The sequence below is a fragment of the Pelodiscus sinensis genome, chromosome 1 (assembly GCF_052426305.1).
Source record: "Pelodiscus sinensis isolate ZL-2025 chromosome 1, ASM5242630v1, whole genome shotgun sequence".
Classification (NCBI taxonomy): domain Eukaryota; kingdom Metazoa; phylum Chordata; order Testudines; family Trionychidae; genus Pelodiscus; species Pelodiscus sinensis.
Window position 1 is genome coordinate 123,189,750 of NC_143052.1, and position 23,517 is coordinate 123,213,266.

The 23,517-nt window shown below is 42.3% G+C and overlaps 1 protein-coding gene across 2 annotated transcripts in view; it reads left to right on the forward strand.

Annotated features, from left to right (window-relative positions):
* The first annotated feature begins 2,035 nt into the window (after positions 1-2,035).
* The window catches only part of MPPED1 (metallophosphoesterase domain containing 1), an 89,398-nt gene continuing 67,916 nt past the window's right edge, over positions 2,036-23,517 (forward strand). The window contains exons 1-3 of one of the 2 annotated variants that reach the window (XM_089770073.1): positions 2,037-2,297; positions 14,481-14,599; positions 22,590-22,855. In XM_089770073.1, coding sequence (XP_089626199.1) covers positions 22,704-22,855 — 152 coding nt within the window. In that variant the 5' untranslated portion in view covers positions 2,037-2,297; positions 14,481-14,599; positions 22,590-22,703. Of the gene's footprint in view, positions 2,298-14,480; positions 14,600-22,589; positions 22,856-23,517 lie in introns of both variants that reach the window. The other variant, XM_075899509.2, reaches the window with a different exon arrangement.

The window sequence follows — 23,517 nt, forward strand, 5'->3', positions numbered from 1 at the left end:
ACTGCTCCTGTGGCTTCCCTTTGCTGCCCAATCAGAAGTCCTTTTGCTGCACAGAAGCAAACATATCTGCAAGGATCGTGAATACTGCACATAGGCAGTGATGCATAATTTCCCCAGGAGTAAAAAGCTTACAACTAATGGCTTATTATAACTTTGAAACTTTACTATGTAAAAGAAAAATACTGCTTTTAATCATCTTAATTATTCTGAAACAAGAACATATGCAATTTCCTTACCTTGTCAAATCTTTTTAAATGTTCCCTTCCTTTTTTTAGTAGTTTACATTTAACACAGAAGTATACTGTATTTGTTTGTCTCTGCTGCTGCCTGATTGCAAACTTCTAGTTCCAAATGAGGTGTGTGGTTGACTGGTCACCTGGTAACTCTGAGATTCTATTGTACTAGAAGATTGTCTAGCACAGACCTTCATATGTTTATAATTAGTCTTTCCTCTATGTGTTCATTTAATTTTCATGATCTCTAGGTATAATATCATATGATAGGATCATTAATATATCATATTGTGTTCCTGACCTGATTTTGAAATTAGCAGGAGCTGTGCATGCTCAGTGCCTTTGAAAGCCATGTCACAAGCAGTTTGGGGCAGAGACCTTGTCTCATCTTATTCAGTGGTGCAGTATAAATATTTTACATTTTGAATAACATTTCCTCCCAAAGGACCACTAAGTGCCTCTTAGGCAGCACCACTCAAACACAGTCACTCCTAGTGGCAAGATTGCCACTATTCTCCTTGACTCACCATTGTAGAGAAGGGAAATTTTTGCCACTGGTACCAGGGGAAACCCCAATGTTCATGTCTCTTGTGTTTTTTAAAATCCAGGAGCACTGGATATTTTTATACTTGCCAGAGCTGATAACAAATATCTTATAGCCTTTACTAAGAGTCACATCGTCAGCATAAATCTGCACTAAGGGCTTATGGGGGGGAGGGGGGAGCAGTTCTATTAATCCTCTGTGAAGCACCTGGCACTGGTCACTGTAGAAAAACAGGATACTGGGCTGGATGGACCATTGGTCCCACCCTTATGGTCATACTTATGGGATGGGATGGGGATCCTAACCCTAGTCAATTACCTGGCAGGAAAGAGCAGGGCTCAAACAATCCCAGCCTGGGAAAGGACTTCTGAGAAAGTCCCCAACAACATAGTGGGGGTCAGCAAATTGCCACCCCTTAAGCCCTTAAATCAGCCCGAGAGAGGGATTGCTGGGGCACTGGGGGCTTCCCTTTCCAATCCGTGCCCCCCCCACCAATAGAGCCAGCGCATGGGCACCCCCAACCCTCAGACAAGGGGGGTAGGGTTTTCCCCTCTTCCTGTGACCACCGACAGCAGCCCAAGGGTGGGGGCCCGCGCCCCTAATACAGGGCACTCCTACCATCTGCAGCAGCCGGCTCCGGGGCAGCAGCCAGCGCCCTGAACGCCCCAAACCATCCCAGCCCAGTGTCGTCCCCCTCTACACAAAGTGGGAAGGGAGGGAGATCTGTCCGCCCCAGCGCACGGGGCTCGCCCTCTGTCCAGCGCGCAGGGCCCGAGCAGTCCCGGTGCCCGGTGGCCCCCCTTGGCGCCCGGCTCTGCAGCGGGGAGGCGGCGCGGGAAGAGAGGGGGGCTCCCCGGGCCCCCAAAGGAGGCGGGGGAGGGGAGGCTGGGCTGCCGCAGAAGGAGACGGTGGCTTGCAAATAATAATAATACTAGTACAAAATGCTGCGTCTTCACAGCAGCCCTGGCGGGGAGGGTAAGTCTCGGGGGGCTCCCCCCGCCAGGGACTGGTGGGGGGGGGCGGATCCTTGCAGCCCCCGCTCCGCGTGTGGCCGGGCCGGAGGGGGGGGGGGCGGTGGGGGCTCCGCCGCAGCGCCCTGGTGCAAGACGGGCGGCAATGGGCAGCCGGGCGCCCAGGCTCCGTCTCCCCTTCTGCGGGGTGGGCTCGGTGCGCCGCCGCCGCCGCCGCCGCCGCGCGCGGGTCTGGAACCCCCCGCGCGCCCCCCGCAAACCCCTCCCCGCCCCCCAAGCGTGTCAGGGGCTGGCGGCTCCCAGCCAGGCTGCCCCGTGGGCTGCGCTCGGCTCCTTCCAAACAAGCCCACCAACAACCCATTGCCCCAGAGCTGCGGCGCGGGCGGCACGGCCCGGGAGAGAGGGAGGAGGAGGAGGCGGAGAGGAGGAGGCGGCAGAGGGAAGGAGGCTGCAATCCTCCCGGCTCCCCTTCCCCTGCCTCGGCGCGGCTCCGCTGCTGCTGCTGCTGCTGCTGCGGCTGCCGCTTGGCTTGTGCTGGGCTGGCGGAAGGTAAGGACTGGGCTGCGCGCTGAGCAGGGCTCGCCGGGTTTCTCTGTGCCCAGCGCAGGAGGGGAGCCCTTCCCGCCTGGGCTCCGGGCTCCTAATGTCACCTTGGAAGTTACTTTGTTTGCGGAGTTCCCCTGGTGGAGGCTTCTGAGGGCAGCCTGGGCAGCGCGCGCCTCCCTGGGGCCGGAGACACGGGGGGGGGTGGGGGGGGCTGGACCTGGCCGTGGAGTGGAGCCTTAGGGCACCCTCCCGTGTCATTTTCATCATCCCGTGTTCAGCTCTCTCTGCCCCCAGCCTCCCTCGGTGGAGCGCCCGAGGTTTCCTGCCACTGCTCACTTGGGTTGCGCCCTCATCCCTGCGTGGCAAAATGAGGGCGGAGGGTTGAATTGTTTCCTTTCTGGTGGGAGAGGCTTTAATGACCTTCCAAAGTTTTGTTCCAGCAGAAAACCGTTCTATAAGTTGTCCAGAAGTGAGGCTGTTTCTGGTATCTATTATGTTATACAGTTGTGATTTAGTAGACAGCCTTATATAGCACATTATTGTGCGGGGCGGGGGAGGAGGGGGCAGGAAAAATGGACATTTGGAGATTTAGATGTTGTTTAGCCACTTTTAACTTGTGGCTTTATTAATCATTATTTTATATGTTGCCGTTGTAAATAACTTTTATTTACTGAGTATAGCATAGTCAATAAAGAACAAGGTGCATATGTACACTATATAGCCATTAAATCCAAGAAAATTGGACTATCTCCTAGGGTTTAAAACATTCCATCCCGGTTTGGGAAGAAGATCAAAAGTTGCACTATACACAATCCCTATCTTCACAATGTCATAAGTTAAAAAGGGTTTGCTGTACTATTAATATTCTTTTCTAACTTCAGTAAAAGTTAAATAAATGTAACAAGTGATAATTTATACTATGATCTACTGTTTTTGCTATTCTGGTTAAATGAATAGCTAACCAGGATTATTAAACTATGAAAGTGGCTACTGCTGACATGTATTAATAATACTTCCAAAAGATTTTTCTTTGTATTTTAAATACTGCTTTGTATCCTAAATGTATGCACCCAAACTAGGCTTTAGGCCTCTATGAGAAGAATATATCTTTTCAGAAAAGTATTTAAGGAACCATTATATCCTGCAGTGGAACAGTATTTTGTAATAGGACCCATGAATAATAAACTGTGTTTCATGGTGCCAGACACACTGGCAGTGTGTTGCATGCATAATACTTTTTGAAGTGTTACATTACATATGGATTTTCTTGGCATTCTTTTATTTTGGAGATACACTATATATTATAAATGTATTAATTTATGGATATACATTGCTTAGGCTGTAATTCAGCCATGGATTTGTTGAGCATGACCTGGCTTTACTGTTGTGATTTATTTAATTTATCTCAGAGTATAGAAAATTTTGATTGAGCACCCTTATAATTTTTATCTTCCTGTTACTGTACTTTATATATACACATTATATACACTATTCCCTCATTTTATTTAGTTAGAAGTAGAATAACCATTTTTTAAATGCCTACATGTATTCCCATATAAAAAATGCCCATTTTCAAGATATGCAAATGCATAATACGTGTTTTAGAATCTTCCATGTAGCTGGGATTTTAAAAAAAATATTTGAAATGGTATTAGCTTGTGATCCAAAGCAGTACACATATGAAGAAGCAAATATAAAGCTGACACTATTATTCACACAGGTTATGCTGTTTATTTAGCTTTATGTTCAATGTGGGAGATATTGGTATCAGTGTGAAGAGGGCTACAGGTCTGATAAAGCACATACTTTTTTTACACTAATGCTTCAACTTCTTGAGAGAAATAGTTCCCCTAACAGTGTGGAATATAGGAATATCTGTTGTGATTCACTGAGAAGTTTCTCTCAGTTACAATAATTGTCTACTCCTACTCCTGTGGAAGTAATTGGGAACAGAATGAGGCTCTGTGTTCCAAAGCAGATTCACCTGAGTAGTTTCACAGGATTTGGCCCTGGTATTTCAGTAAAAGAGTTATGTGAAGAAGTCACTATGGACACAGTTCTGCAATGCTGAAGTCAATAGGAGTTTAGCCATTGAATTGTATGGTAATTAAGCCCTATGATTAAGGATTAAGCTCTGTGATACCAGATTGCTATTTAATCCATTTTTCAAAACTGTTCCTGTTTCCAGACAGATGAATCAATAATAAATAGTAAACATAAACTATTTAGTCCATTTATCAAAACAGGTTCTGTTTCCAGATGCAGAAAACAATAATAGTGAACAAAGAAAATAGTGTATAGTATGAATATTAATACTCAGAATATTAATAACAATTTTCATTCAAATGATTAGTGATAATAATAAAAAAGAAATCCATAAAAGCCATTTTCTAGACCTTGCTTTAACAGAAGCAAAGAAGAAGGGCCAAATTCAGAGGCAATATATAAGATAGCATAAGCGAGACTCCCTTACACACTGTATTGACATAAAGGAATCTGAACTGAAAGACAGAACGTGATTATGTTAAAGAAGGGTGAGGTTTATTCTGGATGTTACGCTGTTAGACGCTGAATGGAGTGCACACATGGGTAAAGTTGAGTGTGAGGGGGTTTGAGTTCAAGGTGATCTACACATTATCTCTAAATTTGATACGGAGATTTTGTGATAATATTCTGGGTTATGTCTATGAGAAATGTTAAACGTTTTTTGTGCATGTAGGAGAGAGAGTTCTCTAAGTTCATTTTCTCCTCTTTATTCCCCATCAAAATCTCATGTTTTGGATCTAATATTCTTCCCAGGTAAACTATATGTCAATTTACTGCTTGTGAAAGGTGAATGGTGATAGAGTAGAAATGGAATCCTGCAACTGTTTCTCTGTAGAACAGATACTGTGTGGACAGCAGCAAAACTATTCTGCTAATTAATAGCCTACTGATACTGCAGGGACCACGTCTATAGGTGTAAAATAGCTCACCCTCTATGTCTGTTCATTCCATGACCTTCTTGTTGAGTTGCCAACAAGTGTGGCAGATGTGATGTGTTACCAGGAGTAACTACCAACTAACCGATTGCTATGTAACAATTTGGAAAGGATTCATTACACTGACTACATGTAAAATGCTTAATTTCCCCATTCAGTCACTGAATTAAATGACTTCACTGGGAGCAGGATTGTGCCTGTAATGTTCTTTCAACATACTCTACAGTATATTGCATTTAATTACATAGAATAATGAGGACAGGTCAGGATTCCTGTTACAAATGCCTGTTTTCAGGGGTATGGGTCTGTACATTTCAGCTTAAATATTGCTCTGATGGAAGGTTGTCTTGTAGTTTTTTTATCATGTGAATTAATTGTTAATAATGAGGGTATTGTCAATGGCATAAATATATTTTAAAGACACTTTTTCCTGCAGAATGTTTCCTCCTTACCCCAGTTCCTTCTCTATAGACCTAGTCCAATTCCTCTTAAGACTATCATTGACCTTACTATTCAGCCAGAGACTGAATCCAGTAGAGCAGCTGCAGAAACAGCTTAAGCAGGGCTCAATAGTTGTTTGCTCCAGCTCCCTCCAGTTTCTTCACCTCAGTGTTACTCCATTCCTGCCCATCTTACCTTCTATCTCTCCCTTCTTCTATTCCCATAACTTCTCTCTCTTCCCATGTTCTCTGTGTAATAAGTAATTACTTCTGAACCACTCTGCTTTTCCCACCCTCCCAACCATGTAAAAGAACTAATGTGGCGTTGCCAACTTAGCTTTTTGGAGAAGGGACTGTTTATGGCTCTATGTTTGAACAGTGCCTACCACACTGAGTCCCTGATCTCAGTTGCTTCCTACATACTGCTGTAATAAACAATTACTATTTATTATTATTAATAATAAAATAATACCAGTGATTTTAATTGATGTCACACAGGTTCTACTTTACTGTTTCTATAGTCATAAACTAAAAAATACTTTCTCAGAATTATATATAGCACCTGATCTTGGGAGTCCTTTCTTACATGAGCAGCCACATACACTTCAATGGGATGTATCATTCCTCACATGAGGCGTGGAGTGCGGGATTGGATCCCTGCTCAGCCACACTGGTACACATAAGGAATATACAAAATGAACACATACCATTCAGCTTGATTTTATAACATTTGTATATTTGAAATATTTGAAATAGAAATCAGTGCCGCAGCTCATCCTCCTGGTATAGCTCTCCCCTCTCTCTGACATGGAAGACAGGAGGGCTCCACTGCCTCTACATCTTCCCCCTCTCCTGTGGGTCTTATGTAGGATGCCCTTTGAGTCTAGAATTTGTTCAGAGAGGCAGGCGGAGAATTGAGGGAAGCCTGGAAGCTGATACACATTTGTCCAGCCCAAGGAGACTACCTGGAGAAGATAGCATGGAGTAAGCCTGATGTTTTTTCCCGGGTAGAAGTCCTATAGTGCAGTTCCCAGGTACGTCTACATAACGGAGGAAGATTGAAGCTGCTGCTGACGATGTTCTAGGGTTCAAATTAACGGGTCTAGTTAAGACAGCTAATTCAAATTGAGAGTGGCACTCCAATCGATGCCAGTAACCCTGCTTTCACGAAGAGTAAGGGAAGTAGAAAAAAAGTGCTCTTCCTTCTACTTCCTGCAGTGTAGACAGTGCCAAAAGCCCAGTTAAGTTATTTTGACTTCAGCTACGCAATTAATGTAGCTGAAGTTGGATATCTTAATTCAACTTTTTCCTGTAGTGTAGACGTACCCCCCATGTAAATGCAGGGTGTTAGTAAAAGTGACTGTAGCTTCCAGAAAATCCCTGGGGATCTGGCAGGTTTGGTGTCCATCTTGTGCCTTTTGTCTGCAGGGAAATCCTGCTGCCTCATTCCTTTCACCCCTAATGAGATGATATGAGGGGATCTCGGGAGATTTCCTCCTTTCAACATTTTTACCACTAAAGGGGATGATCCAGTTCAATAGTTGATAAGGCAGTACGATTTCTCTTACAGGTCTTATATTTTACTTATGAGTGCAGAGAAATGCTATATTTAAAAAAGCATTGTTGATTCATTTTAGATCATTTAAAAAATAATTGCCAGCACCTTAGGTTGTTAACCTAAGAATTTTTAAATTCTACTTTACTTTTTCCGATTTAAATTCTATTCTTCCTTCCTTTTTTAAAAAATTATACTCTCTTGGAGCAACAGAAATAGGCATGCGCTAACACAGTGCTGCAGTGTTTGGATTGTCAAAACTGAATTGGAATGCTTAAATACAAACACATTTAACTGAATACTCAAAATTATATAATTTATATTAGGCTTTGTAACCCTACCACTTTAATTTTGGAAAGAGGGAGATAGATGTTACTACAATGTCTCTCTTCAGTGGCTAATGGATGCCATATTCTTCCCTCAGATATGTGTGCACAATTTAGTGCACCGAGTTCTGCTTGCTTTAATCTTGTAAGTAGTCCCACTGAAGTCAGTTGTGTTACTTGTGTGAATAAAGCAAATGGGGTTTGTCCCATTGCGAATTGCATAGATGTATGTCCAGAGGCCAGGGTTTGCCATTGTGCACAACATAACCCACATGTTGCTGAGTCTGGATGAAGAGTATCAAAGGATAGCTGAGAGAGAGCTTTTCAATTGTGAGTTTAAACCAGACACTCCAAATACTAGTTTGTTGCAGCTGTGATTTAAAGCAGACTTGAAAATTTCTCAAATATAAAATGCTTTGTTTTTTTAAACATATCTCAATTGCTGAATAAAATGACAAACTCAAATTTGAAGTGTAGAAATAAATAATCACGTCACTAACTTGCTGATGCTTTCATGGCATTTATACATTTACAGTTATTTTTTCCTTAAACTCAATATTGGCTTTTGGGGGTTTATTATTTTTCTTTAATGCCTATCCTTAAGTTCCAGTAATAATATCATGAAGTTTGATGAGCATTTGGAAAGGAAAAAAATTCTTAAGAGTAATGGAAGAGCTTTGCAGCTTTTATGTACGTATATAAAATTTTCTTGACTAGATTTACTTAATTTAAATAGATTAGCTACCTCTAATTTATTTTGAGATGAATATATATATAACCTTAAACCAAAATGGTTTATTTTTCTTAAAGAGGACTTAGTTTAGACTATAAGAAAATGTGGCCAATTTAATACTTTACTCAAGAACGATATGTTGAATATATTTAGTAAAAATCTAGTGTAGGATTATAATTTATTTAGTCTCAACAAATGTCTTCTCTTTGTTCAGTACATTTGTGAATGTAAACACTAATATTCTTATCTCCAAAATATACTAGGTGTTCATGATATATTATAAAATAGAGCCTCTCCAGGGTTTGAAGTGAAAACAGAAGTATTATTGTGCTGCATTTGTATTTTAGAATTAAAATAATAAGAGAGAAAGTATTTTCATTCCCCAGGATATGATCCAGTAAGTGGTACAGCTAATCATTTAAAAATGAAACTTAAATCTTTATAAAATGAAGAATAAGCAACTCTAGTTTTGCAGGTGTTGGAATAAAAAAATAAAAAGAATAATCGTGTAGTCATAATTCAAAATAATACTTTCTAAAAGTTTTCTGAGTGGTAAACAAATTAAATCTTCGTAATTATTAGATTACTTAGGTGAAATATTGTAATATTCAGTGTATTCTGACTGCCTTCATCTTCCTTCCTTCTCTGCCTGTCCGTCCACAGGACTGTCGAGTATTGTGGCATACTGTAAGTAAAACATTTCCATTGATGAAACTCCACAGATATGGGCAAGGAGACAGACTTTAATGTATCTTATTTCCGCCATTTATATCTTTTTACAATATCTATATAATCTTTATGTGACAGTGTTCTTTAAATCTAAAATAATGACAGTAACATGTGCAGTAACTTACTTGTAAGTGTGATCAGTGGAGGAAAACTAATTAATTTCAGTAAAGGATTTTTTTTACCAATATATGACAGGTAGTTATAAGTAGCAAGATGTAATATTGTGGGGGCTTTATTTTGTTTTAAATTAGGATAAAATAATTTTAATAAAAAAAAGGCTGAGGTAGTTTCAGTTAAAGCAAAATAAGAGGTCTCATTGATTCACCAAAGCACATTTTTCCACATTACAAGCCAGACATTACTCAGAGCTGTTCAGATCTGTGGAAACAAATGATGGACTTGATGAGATGGTAAGTCCTTTTAGTTTATTGGTGTAATGCATCCTTATGATCAATCAACATCCACCATTGAGAAGTGAAGTTTAAAAAGAGAGATGCTGGAGATCTGTGTAAGGTAGCCATGCTCCTGAAACAAAGAAGTTTGAATCTCAGGCCAGGTCCACACTTATAAGGAACGTTGAAGCAAGAATCACAACTAAACTGGCTAAATCAAACCCCAGAAGATCAATTGCAGCAGCAGAGATCTTCTTTTTAGTGTAGACATGGCCTCAGGCCTGATTTACACTTAAAATTTAGGAATTTAGGTTGACATAACTATGTTGCTTGGCGAGGGGGCGGGAGGGAAATAAAAAAATTGATACTCCCTGAATAATGTAGCTATGCCAACCTTGCCCCCACTGCAGATTGAGTTAGGTCTATGGCAGAATGCTTGTCAATTTAGCTACCATAGGCTGGGGAGCCGGGGTAGGGTTCCTACATCCTCTCTCTTGGTGTACATACATCTACACCACAGAGTTAAGCCAACATAGCTACATTTATATAGCTTTGCCCATATAGTTCTCAGGCATATTCAAAGCAGGATCAGAGCATATAGGTATGTTTGAGAGTTGAGAACTGTGAAACCTGTGATGAGAGCAATTTCTAAATGTTTACACTATAAACTTTTGTGCCATCTCATGACTGTTTGGAAGAATTCCTAGTGGAGAGAGATGCATGTTACAAAATTCACCATAATTATTACCCTTGTTGGTAGTTACAACAAAGAGATCATAGAATTCAAGGGGATGGCATCTGAACTACCCTTCTTACCCTTCAGAATTGGTCTCTCCACGAAGGTTTGAGACACAAAGGCAGTTCAGGGACGCTTGCAGAGGACTTCAGTCTGCAAGGCTGTCATCCTGGCACCTTTCAGCAGCACTAAACTGGCATCTTAAAAAGTTAATAGTTCTATTTGATGTAGTGTTTCTGTACCTAAAATGGGGTTACACTTCAAAATAGAACTTTTAGATCACTAATTCATAACATCAAAGTCTTTGGGGAGCTTGTAATGGGAGGAAAACACCTCAAATGACACTACAGATTATAACTTAAATATCCCCAAGGAATTTATTCTCCTTTCAGCATGCTTTCTTAACTGTCATTGACACTAATGGCAGGTACATAACATATTCTTATTGGGAAGCGTAGAGTTTTAAGTGCATATTTCAGTGCTAGACTGAGTTCAGAAAATGTACATTTTAAAAGTTCCCTAAACATGCATTTATACAACAAACTACTGATGTATAGAAAGCACTTGAGGCCTAATGGTTCCATGAGTACATTTGTACATGATGAGCCTCAGCAGCTACCAGTTGCCATTTAATACTGCTCTCTTTATTTTAAATGAACTAAGAACATTTGATCTCTCATTTTAAGGTAAAGTCAAACCAGCCAGAAGAGACTGTCCACTAGTTTTGATTTCCCAGCAATTGCACTATTATTTGTCTCAGCAAACCAACAATAAAAAAAGAACATATTCCTTTGAAACAGTTTTTAATTGCAAACTTTCCTATGGAAGAAAGTGTATCCAGTTCCTGGTGGCAGAACTAAGAGCAGAAAAATGATCCTATTTACCAATTTATGTCAGGATTATGTAAATATTATAAGTTATAGAAGGAAAACCTATTAGAACAGCCAGTTCATTTCCTACATTAAATTATATAATTGCTTCTTTACTGACTATGGATTGTGACTCTCAGTTGGAAACCAGAAAATGCAAAAAGAAAGAGGGATAGAACTAGGATGACTTGAAAGCATATGATCATCAATGCCATAGAAAAATGTAATTTGAAGTTATAGAATCATAGAACACTAGAACTGGAAGGGATCTTGTGAAATGATCAAGTCCAGTCCCCTCCCCTCATGGCAAGACTAAGCATCACCTAGATCATTCCTGACAGATGTGTATCTAACCTGCTCTTAAATATCTCCAATGATGGGGATTTCACAATGATGGAATTTATTCCCTAAACAATTTATTCCGGTGTTTAGCCTGACAGTTAAGAAGTTTTTCTTAATGTTCTACCTAAACCGCCCTTGCTGCAAATTAAACCCATTGCTTCTTGTCCTATCCTCAGACGTTAAAGTGGACTATTTTTTCTCCCTCTCCCTTATAACGCCCTGTATGTACTTAAAAGCTGCTATCTAATCCCCTCTCAGTCTTCCTATTTCCAAATTAAACAAATCCAATTCTTTGAGGATTTAGGATTACATGTCAGATGATACGCAAGTATGGAGAATGTGGGTAGCCCAATGTGCTGAAAAGCACAGGATGGACAAAGAGTAAAGTCTTTACTGATAGCACTAGGATCCTTTAATACTGAGCTACTTCTGTCAATCCATCCCTTGTTTAAAACAAAAACATATTTGAGTATTTTGTGATAATGGATCCAAATACTGCTTTTTATAGTCATGTTACTGTGATAGTTAGCACCCTTAGTGTAGAAAGCACTTTCAGGCACTGGATTTAAAAAAAATAAGATTTCTGCTTCCTTGTCTAACGTAACTTGCTTCTGTTTCTGAGACAGTAACTCAATAAGAGCAATGTTTCCTTCATTGTAGAGAAAGATTTGAATTCTCCATCAGGCACTATGCTGATGGAGTAAAATAAACGCAAATGTGTTTGCATCTTAAGTAGCCATACTGTATGGCTTCACAAACTCTCATACATTTCTTTACGGGAATTTATTGTGTTTATAAACACCTCTTTCCCTGAAAAATTGGGCTTTTCTATTTTAAAGCTTCATGTAAATGCCTTCATGTCTTCTCACTTTGTTCTCAATTGAATCCCCGAATCCCAGTACTTCAGACTCTTTATGAACAAACGCTAGCCCTCTTCACATATCTTCTCTCTGTCTACACTGTTCCCACTTGTCTCCCACTGTCTTGCTCTTCACATTATTGCATTACTGTTGGTGTAAGAGTTGGAGTGCTTCTCTGCAACTCTGATGATCTTGAATAACCATTCTATGTTTCTCTGCCTCCTTGACTTTTCATATATTTTCATTTCACAGTACATCTCCTCTTCACACTTTTACTTCTTAATTTCTATTCTCTACTTACATTATTATTTTATTTTAACAACCTAAATATTATTTAAGATGAAAACTACTGTACTTGAGCCATGGCAATTTTGTATCCAGGCTCTTGTTCAATAGCTGGGAAGGTTACAAGAAAGACTCAAAACAAAAGTGTTTGCCATGGGACTGACCAAAAGTGTGTGGTAGTGGGGCTGTAACACAGAAAATGGAGTAAGTTAGTTGAGGAATGGTGGGTGGGGAAAGATATGAACTGGAGGAAGAACAAAAGGCAGAATCAAGCTACAGCTCCACTGCCGCTTTTTTGTGGAAGAGGATATGCAAATTGCACTCATATTTGCATATCTTCTTCCGATTCTTTTTGCAGAAGAGGTTTTGCTGATAAAAAGCCCTGTGTAGATGGGGTCATTTGTCAGAAAAATCCCTCTTTCACAAGATCCCTTATTCCTCAAAAATCAAGGTTTACAGGGTTTTTTCCCCTGACAAATGGCCCCGTCTACACAGGGCTTTTTATTGGCAAAACCTCTTCTGCAAAAATAATTGGAAGAAGATAGGCAAACGTGAGCGCGATTTGCATATCCTCTTCCGCAAAAAAGCAGCAGTGTAGCCGTAGCCTCAGTGTGGAGTGAGGAGAAGAGAGATTAAAGTGAAATGTTAGTTTGCAGTGACAAGATAATTCTTACAAAATATGGACTGGAATTATTTTGTTTGGTACTTATACAAGAGATATTGGCATGAAATTAAAAAAGGAAAACATTAAGATAAAAAAATTCAGGAGAACTCCATATATCTCTTGGTTTCTGATATTTCCACTCCAATTCATCTGACAAAGTGGGTTTTCCTCACAAAAGCGCATGATTCTATAAATTTTGGTTAGTCTTTAGGGTGCTAGATGACTACTTGTTGATAAAATGAGTTATGTAAGGCCCCGATTAGCAGGGGACTTAAGAATATACCAAATTTCAAGTAAATGAGTAGTACTTTTGCAAAACAATCTCCCAGTGGAAGTAGTGGAATTCCTGTTGAAGATACTGGGAAGACATCCACTTAGTACAGTGGTTTTGGATCAGACCTTTGGGGACATTTAGAAGTAACTGGACAAAGTCCTAGAAAAATAATTTGTGCAGAGAACATTCCTACACTAGTGAGAAGATAGATCATTTAGTAGAATCATAAATGTTGGAGATTGAAAAAAAACTAACATCCAGAATTGTGACTTTTATTTTAATATTCATATTCCTGAAACCTTTTTTACATTTATCTGTATCTCCCTGGCAGCCATCCCATAGCTCCATAAGTCTGGGGGAAGAGAGTAGTTAGCATTTTGTTGCTGTGGGGATTCGAGTCTTATTGCTGTATGTTGGTAGTGTGGAGCATGTGATTTTAAAACTTACGTGGTACAGCTGCAGGTAATTATTTTCCTACTGTATATCACACCCTGTTTTTGGTTATGGGGGAAATAATTAAAAAAAAATCTTAAGGAGTGTTGTAAAAGAAAATTAAGGGGAGTGACTAATGTCAGATTTGGATAGCAGTCAGGCTGGAGAGAGACAGCTTGTTCTATCAGTCACCAAGAATGTTAGCAGCCAGCCAGCCAGCCACTTATTCAGCAAGGGATCAAGAAAGTGAAAGGTAAGGATCAAAGATGTTTGTGTGTGTTGCTGACAGTTGCTTCATCTACTGAATTAATATTGTAAGTCATGTACTGTGGTTATACTATTCTGATTTCTGTTAGTATTAGTTGTTCATGTGATTGCTAGCTATTTTGTTTTTACAGTAAGATCCGGGCTTTTTGGTTTTCTTTCCTATCCTGCACAATTTGTATATGTCTCCAGGGTGGACACAGAATGGCTGTCACTTGGTAGGGAGATCAGTAAAGCTATGATAATACATTTTTCCCCCTCTCAAGTGAGACATGCTGGCTTCTCATTCTCTGCCTGTTTACAGGGTGACCATCATGCTGAGTGTCTCTGGCTAGCATCCATGCAGGCTGGCTTAGTGCTGTGATTCACAGGCTCTCTCATGTGTGAGGACATTGGATTCTCTCTTCTGAAAACTCTTCTACAGTAAGTGCTATCAGAGCAATACACTTTTCTTGGTGTTTGGGAACAAAGTGTAATGAATTGGACCAAAAACAGCTAATACTAGTGGAGGTAGCAATTGCTACTTTCCACCTTGTCCTAGAAGGAAGTTGTTAGAACATCTCACTTAGGGAAAAACAGCAGGTTTTTGTTGTTGTTGTTGTTGTTTTGTTTTGTTTTGTTTTGTTTTGACATTGACAAACATAGCGCATATGAAAGTGTACAATTTTGCACACAGTGCTTCTAGGAGAAGACCTCATATCTGCCATTTTAATCTTTTAGGGCAAGTCTATACTACTGAGACTATATTGGCATAGCTATGATGCCATAGCTTCATAGACATAGTGTACAGTGACATGTAGTATTCTTTCATTGATCTAGTTGCATCTACCCTGGGATTTAGGTTGGCATAGCTATGGGGCTCTGGAATGTGGATTTTCCCTTTTCTTAGGCAACATAGTTATGTCAACCTTTTTAAGTGCAGATCAGGCCTTATTTCTTAAGTGCAAAAATTTGTGTGCTCTTAATCTTAGAAGAATATTTCTTCTCTTCCCTCTCTCTTGCTTTCAACCATTTTTATTCTACTGCCTGCTTCATAGCATGAACATAGCATTTGATGCTGTGTCTATACTACAAAGAAAAGTCAGAAAAAGATACTTCCAAAAAAGGCTTTTCTGACATTTGGCCTGTCTACACGGGGCCAAATGTTGGAAAAAACTCTCTTCCAGAACATCCCTTCTTACTCGTAAAACGAGGTTTACAGGGATACCGACAAAACGCCTTGTCCACTTTTCTGACATTTTTTTCAGAAAAGTGGACTTTTTTTCCTTGGACATACCTCCCATATCCCGGAAAAGCTCTGTAGTCTAGGACGTACCTGAGAGTGTTTAAAATCCAAAATGTCCTTAGTTACTTTACTGCTGTTTCCTTACCACTCATTTCTAGTGGAGTCAAGGAGATACATGCTCCTTTTTTAAGCATAAGGGGCATAAGGGATCCGTTGGCAAAGGCTTCCCCAGCTGACAAGTCCGCGTCTAGACTGCCGCGCTGTGCCAGATCAGCTGATCATCGGCACAGCGTGGTGGCCATGTTTATGTTAATAAAGCGGGGATTATTTAAATCCCCGCTTCTTTGCCCATAGGAGGCAGGTTTGTTTAATTTTTGGTGGTGCCCCATTAGCCACGCCCCCTGGTCCCAGTTAACCACACTCCCTGCCCCCCCCCCATTAGCCATGCCTCTGGAGGTAACACGCACCAAGCAAAATGGACACACGACTAGAAGTAAAAGTTGTCATGTCACCCCTGTTGAAGGGCTTTTCCTACCATTCTCCTACCAACAGGTATTAGTTTGGTCCCCACCAAAACCCCCTCATGCAACTATCCTGCAGTTGCATTAACCCAATGTGTATGACATTAACTCGGGAGCAGAGAGCTGAGGGAAGTGTTCCCTCTAAGGCTATGTCTACACTCGTGCCTTTTTGCACAAGTACAGCCGTTCTTGTGCAAGAACCCACAGAGCATCCACACTGCCCGCCTGCCCTTGTGAAAGGAAATTTACAGTACGGCGTGGTAAGAGAGGGTGTCTTGCGCAAGAGCTGCGCTCTTTTCTAACAGGTGTAAGCTCTCTTGCACAAGAGGGCAGTGTGGATGCTAGGCAGGGATTTCTTGCACAAGAAACCCCTATAGCTAAAATGGCCATCAGAGCTTTCTTGGCCAAGAGGGCGTCCACACTGCCATAGATGCTCTTGTGCAAAAGCACATCTCTCATATGGCAGTGTGGACGTGTTCTTGTGCAAAAATTCTTGCACAAGAACTCTTGCGCAAGATCATCTTGCGCAAGAAACCGCCAGTGTAGACGTAGCCTAAGAGTTTCCTCTCATGAGCAAAATGAATTTTGTGTTGTGCACCAGTACTGAGTTCACGTGGCTTGTTTGGATGTGCCACTGTGGCACCCAAGTTATTAATAAATATTTTTAAACCTTTACCTTTTCTCTCTGCTGCCATGTCTCCTCCCCTTTCTCCATCAGCTCCCCTGGTGCCTGCTGCCCCCCAACCCCTCACCCTCCTCTGCTGTCCTGACTCCTGCCCTTCTCACTGCCCTCAGCCCTAATGCAACCTGCACCCCTCCACCAGCCCTTCTTTCCCCCCTGTGCCGACTCCTCCAGTAGCCCCACTCTGATCATGTGAGCTACTGCTCCTCATCTCCTCTTCTAATACCTCCCTCTACAAACCTGCCCTGCCTCTCTCCTCTGGTGCTGGTCCCTCCCCTGCAGGTGTCTGCCCTTCTGCTCCACCCCCAGAATCCCTTGGCACCTGCACCTTCTCTTACTCCTGCACCCTCCTGGTGCCTCCACCTTCCCTCACTGCTCCTCCCCCCTTTGCCCTCTTTTTCCCTGATACCCACCCCCTCACCACTCTCTCCCCTGTTCCCCATCTGCCCCTCTGTGCCCTCACACATGCCTTGCTCCATCCCCGCCTTCCTTATGCCCACCCCTTCTTTCAAGCTGTCTCAGGGCACCTCCTCCTCCAGCCCCCTATGCCCTTACCCTCTCCCCTCCCAGCATCACCCTGTCCCCCCTCCCACTTACACCTCCCCTCCTGCTTTTTTCCTCATTGTCTGCACTTGGCCCCCTGGCATTTGTCTCTCCTCTACCCTGTCCCTTTAGTGCCTTCCTCTTTCTTCCCCCCTTCCCTCCCCCTCCACACAAGCCCCTTCTTCTCCCAGCCCTTCCCCTAGTTTTCTCCCTTCCCCTCCCCCTCTGCACAAGCCCCTTCCTCTCCCAGCCCATCCCCTTCCCCTCCCACTCCCCCTCCGCACAAGCCCCGTCCTCTTCTAACCCTTCCCCTCCCCCTCTGCATAAGCCCTTCCTCTCCCAGCTCTCCCCCTCTGCACAAGCCCCTTCCCCTCCCCCTCCGCACAAGTCCCTCCCTCTCCCAACCCTCCCCCTCCTTCTCTGCACAAGCCCCTTCCTCTCCCAGCCCTCCCGCTCCCCCTCCCCCTTCGCACAAGCCCATTCCTCTCCCAGCCCTTCTTCTTCCCTTCCCCTCCTCTACCTTCTGCTTTCCACTTTGCGGGGCCGGAGTCTGCTCTCTATCCCCGGACTCCGAACCCACAACTCAACCGTGCGGCGCAGCACAATGCAGCACCCAGCAATTTTAAAATCCCAGGCCGTGACGTTACATCATGCCCGGGCGTCTCCCCGCCCACCGGTTTCAGCATGCTGCACATGGCAGCAGCAGCCGGCAAGGGGGAGCTCAGTGAAGGTTGCACACGGCGGGGCCGGGGCTGGGGGAGAGAGTCTCTGGAGCTGGGGTGGGAGGATGCATGGTGGTCCGGAGCCCGCTCCAAGCAGAGCTGGAGAGACCCAGCTCCAAATATTGGTGGAGCATGGGCACCATGAGCCCATACAACTCGCTGCCCATGTCTTTGCCTATCCCGGATAAACTAGTTTACATGGCTCCGTCGATGGAGCCATGTAGTCTAGACATACCCCAATAGGCAATATGGATCCAGCGAATAACTGTATTTCAATGTGAATATTAGTAACATTAGTTTCTTTGAAGCGAAGTAATCTTTTCAATAAGTAAACAAAAACTATCAAACTGGCATTAAACAGAACTTTTAAATATTGTTATTTTAAAGGTGATAGAAATGTAGCCGTGTTAGTCTGGTGTAGCTGAAACAAAATACAGGACTATGTAGCACTTTAAAGACTAACAAGATGATTTATTAGATGATGAGCTTTCGTGGGTCTGGCCCACGAAAACTCATCATCTAATAAACCATCTTGTTAGTCTTTAAAGTGCTACATAGTCCTATATTTTGTTATTTTAAAGGGACACTTACAAATATTATATTCTTATAAATGAGCCTTACATTTATTGCCAATAATGAAATAGTTTATTAAAACTGGGAAGGGGAGATCTAATCTAATCTAATTTACTTTCTGCTATTTTCAGTAGTTTGTTAGCATTTCAATCAATTTCATTTTCCAATCAATTATTGCTGTTGGGTTTGGGTTGGATACATTGCAAGGAGAATCCCAAACTGTTTCAATTTATTTTCTTTTTTTCTCTCTCTCTCTATAAAAACTTTTCCTATGGGACCACAGAGTGACATCATGCATCACTCTGCGTCCTACAGCCCCTCCCTCCACCCTCAACCGCATGGCCTCCCCCCCCCCCCCCCCGTGCTCTGGGGAGCCACAAACTATGTGGCTTCCCCGCATGCCTTTCCCCTGTGCTTGGACTTTCCCAGCAGCTGCGGGGAGGAGAGCCAGGGCTGGGCTGGCCTGGCTTGGCCTTGGCCCATGCCCCCACCGGCTCGGCAGCCAGGGAGAGAGCTGGGCCCAGCACTGCTTTGGGCCAGCACGGTTTCACCCCAATCCTTCCATGGTGGCCGGGGGGAAGAGTCAGGCCCTCACCAGTGGCTGGGGGGAAAGCCGGGTGCGACTGCCTTGGCCCCATCCTCGGCAACCAAGGGGACCCAAGAGCTGGTGCTGGCGGGGAGGGGAGGGACACGGGCTGGGGTGAACTCAGCCTCTCAGGCAGGGGTGGGGGGTGAAGGAGAGAGAGCTGGGGTCAGGGCAGCCTTGGACCTTTCCTGGGGGCTGGTGGGGGAAGATCCAGGGCCAGGTTGGCCTCAGCCCTGTGCACTCTCCAGTGGCTGGGTGTGGGGAGCGGGGGGACGGGCAGAGCCAGGGATGGGGCTGCCTTGGCTCCTTCCTGGCAGCAGGGAAGAGCAGGAGTTGGGGTGGTCTCAGTCCGAGGCACTCCCTGGCCAAGAGGGGAGTTGGCTAGCATAGTGAGCAGGGGGCACAGCCCCCTAGTAAAACTTAATGAAAACATTTATGTTGGTATAAGGCTGTGGAACACACGGTTTTCTAATGAATCCTATAATTTGGGCCTTAACATCCTCACAATAGGATATATGAGGTATGTTAGGTGGAGCAGTAGCACTTTGAGCTTTCATACTACGCTAGTAGACCCATTATAAATTATTACAAAGCCAGGCATAATATAATGGTGGATGAGGCCTTTTTTAAACAATTAACAAAACTATCCAAAGCCCAAGATTTGGTGGTGATGGGGGACTTCAACTATCCAGACATATGTTGGGAAACTAACACAGTGGGGCACAGGCTATCCAATAAGTTTCTGGACTGCAGTTGAGAACTTGAAAGTGGAAGAAAGTGTGGGGGACAGTGATCATGAAATAATAGAGTTCATGATCTTAAGGAAAGGTAGAAGGGAGACCAGCACAATTGAGGTAATGGATTTCAGGAAGGCAGATTTTGATAAGCTCAGAGAACTTGTAGGTAAGGTCCCATGGGAAGCAAGACTGAAGGGAAAAACAACTGAGGAGAGTTGGAAGTATTTCAAAGGGACGTTGTTAAGGGCCCAAAAGCAAACAATTCCGCTGTGTAGGAAAGATAGAAAATATGGCAAAAGACCAGCTTGGCTTAACAAGGAGATCTTGCATGATCTCAAAATAAAAAAGGAGTCATATAAAAAATGGAAACTAGGACAAATAACAAAGGATGAATATAGGCAAGCAACACGGGAATGCAGGGGCAAGATTAGAAAGGCAAAGGCACAAAATGAGATCAAACTAGCTACAGGCATAAAGGGAAACAAGAAGACCTTTTATAAATACATTAAAAGCAAGAGGAAGACCAAGGACAGGGTAGGCCCACTGCTTAGTGAGGAGGGAGAAGCAGTAACAGGAAACTTGGAAATGGCAGAGATGCTCAATGACTTCTTTGTTTCGGTCTTCACCGAGAAGTCTGGAGGTGTGCCTAACGTAGTGAATACAAGCAGAGAGAGGGTAAGTTTAAAAGATAGGATACACAAAGAACAAGTTAAAAATCACTTAGGAAAGTTAGATGTCAGCAAGTCACCAGGTCCTGATGAAATGCATCCCAGGATACTCAAGGAGCTGATAGAGGAGGTATCTGAGCCTTTAGCTATGATTTTTGAAAAATCGTGGCAGACAGGAGAGATTCCAGAAGACTGGAAAAGGGCAAATATTGTGCCCATCTATAAAAAGGGGAATAAGAACAACCCAGGAAACTACAGACCGGTCAGTTTAACGTCTGTCCCAGGGAAGATAATGGAGCAGGTAATTAAGGAAATCATATGCAAACACTTGGAAGGTAATAAAGTGATAGGGAATAGCCAGCATGGGTTTGTGAAGAACAAGTCATGCCAAACTAATCTGATAGCTTTCTTTGATAGGATAATGAGCCTTGTGGATAAGGGAGAAGCGGTGGATGTCATATACCTAGACTTTAGTAAGGCATTTGATACGGTCTCGCATGATATTCTTATTGATAAACTAGGCAAATATAACTTAGATAGGGCCACGATAAGGTGGGTGCATAATTGGTTGGATAACCGTAGTCAGAGAGTTGTTGTTAACTGTTCTAAATCCTGCTGGAAAGGGATAACAAGTGGAGTTCCTCAAGGGTCTGTTTTGGGACCCGTACTGTTCAATATCTTCATCAATGATGTAGATATTGGGATAGAGAGTACGCTTATTAAGTTTGCAGATGATACCAAACTAGGTGGGGTTGCAACGTCTTTGGAGGATAGGGACATAATTCAAAATGACCTTAGCAAGTTAGAGAAATGGTCAGAGGTAAACAGGATGAGGTTTAATAAAGAGAAATGCAAAGTGCTCCACTTAGGAAGGAACAATCAGTTCCATACATACAAGATGGGAAGCGACTGTCTAGGAAGGAGCATGGCGGAAAGGGATCTAGGGGTCATAGTGGACCACAAGTTGAATATGAGTCAACAGTGGGATGCTGTTGCAAAAAAAGCAAATATGATTCTAGGTTGTATCAACAGGTGCGTTGTAAGCAAAACTCGTGAAGTCATTCTGCCGCTCTACTTTGCACTAGTTAGGCCTCAGCTGGAGTACTGTGTCCAGTTCTGGGTGCCACATTTCAAGAAAGATGTGGAGAACTTGGAAAGGGTACAGAGAAGAGCGACAAGAATGATTAAAGGTTTAGAGAACATGACCTATGAAGCCAGGCTTCATGAACTGGGCTTGTTTAGTTTGGAAAAAAGAAGATTAAGGGGGGACATGATAGCGGTTTTCAAATATCTAAAAGGGTGTCACAAGGAGGAAGGAGAAAATTTGTTCCTCTTGGTTTCTGAGGACAGGACAAGGAGTAATGGGCTTAAAGTGCAGCAAGGGAGGTTTAGATTGGACATTAGGAAAAAATTCCTAACTGTCAGGGTGGTCAAATATTGGAATAAATTGCCAAGGGAGGTGGTGGAATCTCCCTCTCTGGAGATATTTAAGAACAGGTTAGATAGACATCTGTCAGGGATGGTGTAGACGGAGCTTGGTCCTGCCTTGAGGGCGGGGGGGCTGGACTCCATGACCTGTTGAGGTCCCTTACAGTCCTATTATTCTATGATTCTATGATTCTATAATAACATGTGAAAGGGAAACCTATTTTGATACCCATTTCTTAGTCTTGAGGGAGCATTCACTTGACAACAAATCCCTTTCAGGAATTCCACAGTACTACTGAATAACAGGCCTTAAACTTGTGCTTTTTAATGTTCTTTACTCATGCTCAGTCAACTGAACATTTTTAAAGGGGGCAAGGATATAAATATCCAGTAATACAACATGGGGGGGGGGTAAATAATTGTGTTAACAAAACCTTAACATTTGTTATACCATTCCCCAGCAACACTGAGTGCTGCTAAATTTGTGTTTAAAAGTCTTAGCTATTTGAACATGTGGTACCATGTTTTCTTTTGCAAGTGTCCCACTCCTCTACACTCAGACTAAAATATATTTATCAAATTACTGAGTTGGAAAGGTTTGTAATAAATTCTTTGGGCAGCAAGTGTTCCCCCGTTCCCTTTAAATCTTTATCTGACATTAAATAAAGCAAGTCCAAAACAGATTAATTGTCAAACAGTGATGCTCCATCTCTTCAATGTGATTTTAGATTTCAGAAGAGGAACACGTTGATGAGGTAAGGAGATGACATGGTCTTCTTCCGTCGATGTAGAAAGATAGCACAGACGATTGTCTGAAAAAGCCAATTCTACACCGTGCAAGCATGGCTTTCGCCCAGTCGCACATTATGGCCGCTAGAAGGCATCAACACAGTAGACTCATAATTGAAGTGGATGAGTACAGCTCAAACCCCACACAGGCTTTCACGTTCTACAACATTAACCAGGGACGTTTTCAGCCCCCACATGTGCAAATGTAAGTATTATAGTTTTGTTATTGTTCTAACACAGCCTTCTGAATTGTTATTAACTTTTCAGTGGGATATTTGATGGACCAGTCAGAAAGAGTTCAAAGAATGTTTTGCTTGTCTTTCTAATAATAATTACTATGATGATACAGTTCAGTCCACTGGGGAAGCATAGGTACTCTTTTCAAGGTAGGAGAGAAATCACTATGCTAGCACTATTTGATATTTATAAAAAAAGAAACCAAGAACAAGCAATGTAATTAATCTAAGAGGTTTCATATAGATAATATTTTCCACAATCTTAGTACCGTTCATCAGCATTGTGAACTGGCATTCTCATCACATGTAAATAGCTGTTGAAATAGTATTCAGCAGTTTTCAGAATAAACATTATCCTGTTGTTTGGTTAGCTATACTGCAGTTATGTATTATAAAAAAGACGGCAACAAATAAAATAGTGGGTACCCATCCAAGAGCTTACTTTAATAACAGTGTAAGGAAAATATGGAGTATTTGAGGAGTAATTAAAATAAAGTGCTTATTTTTTACTTTTTATACATAATGACGACTTCGGTAAAGTTAACTGTTCTATTTGGTGATTTACTTCTAAAGTAGAGTGTAGGATCATAATTACAAATTGAAACCTGCTAGAAGGAAGAGCAAAGCTGTT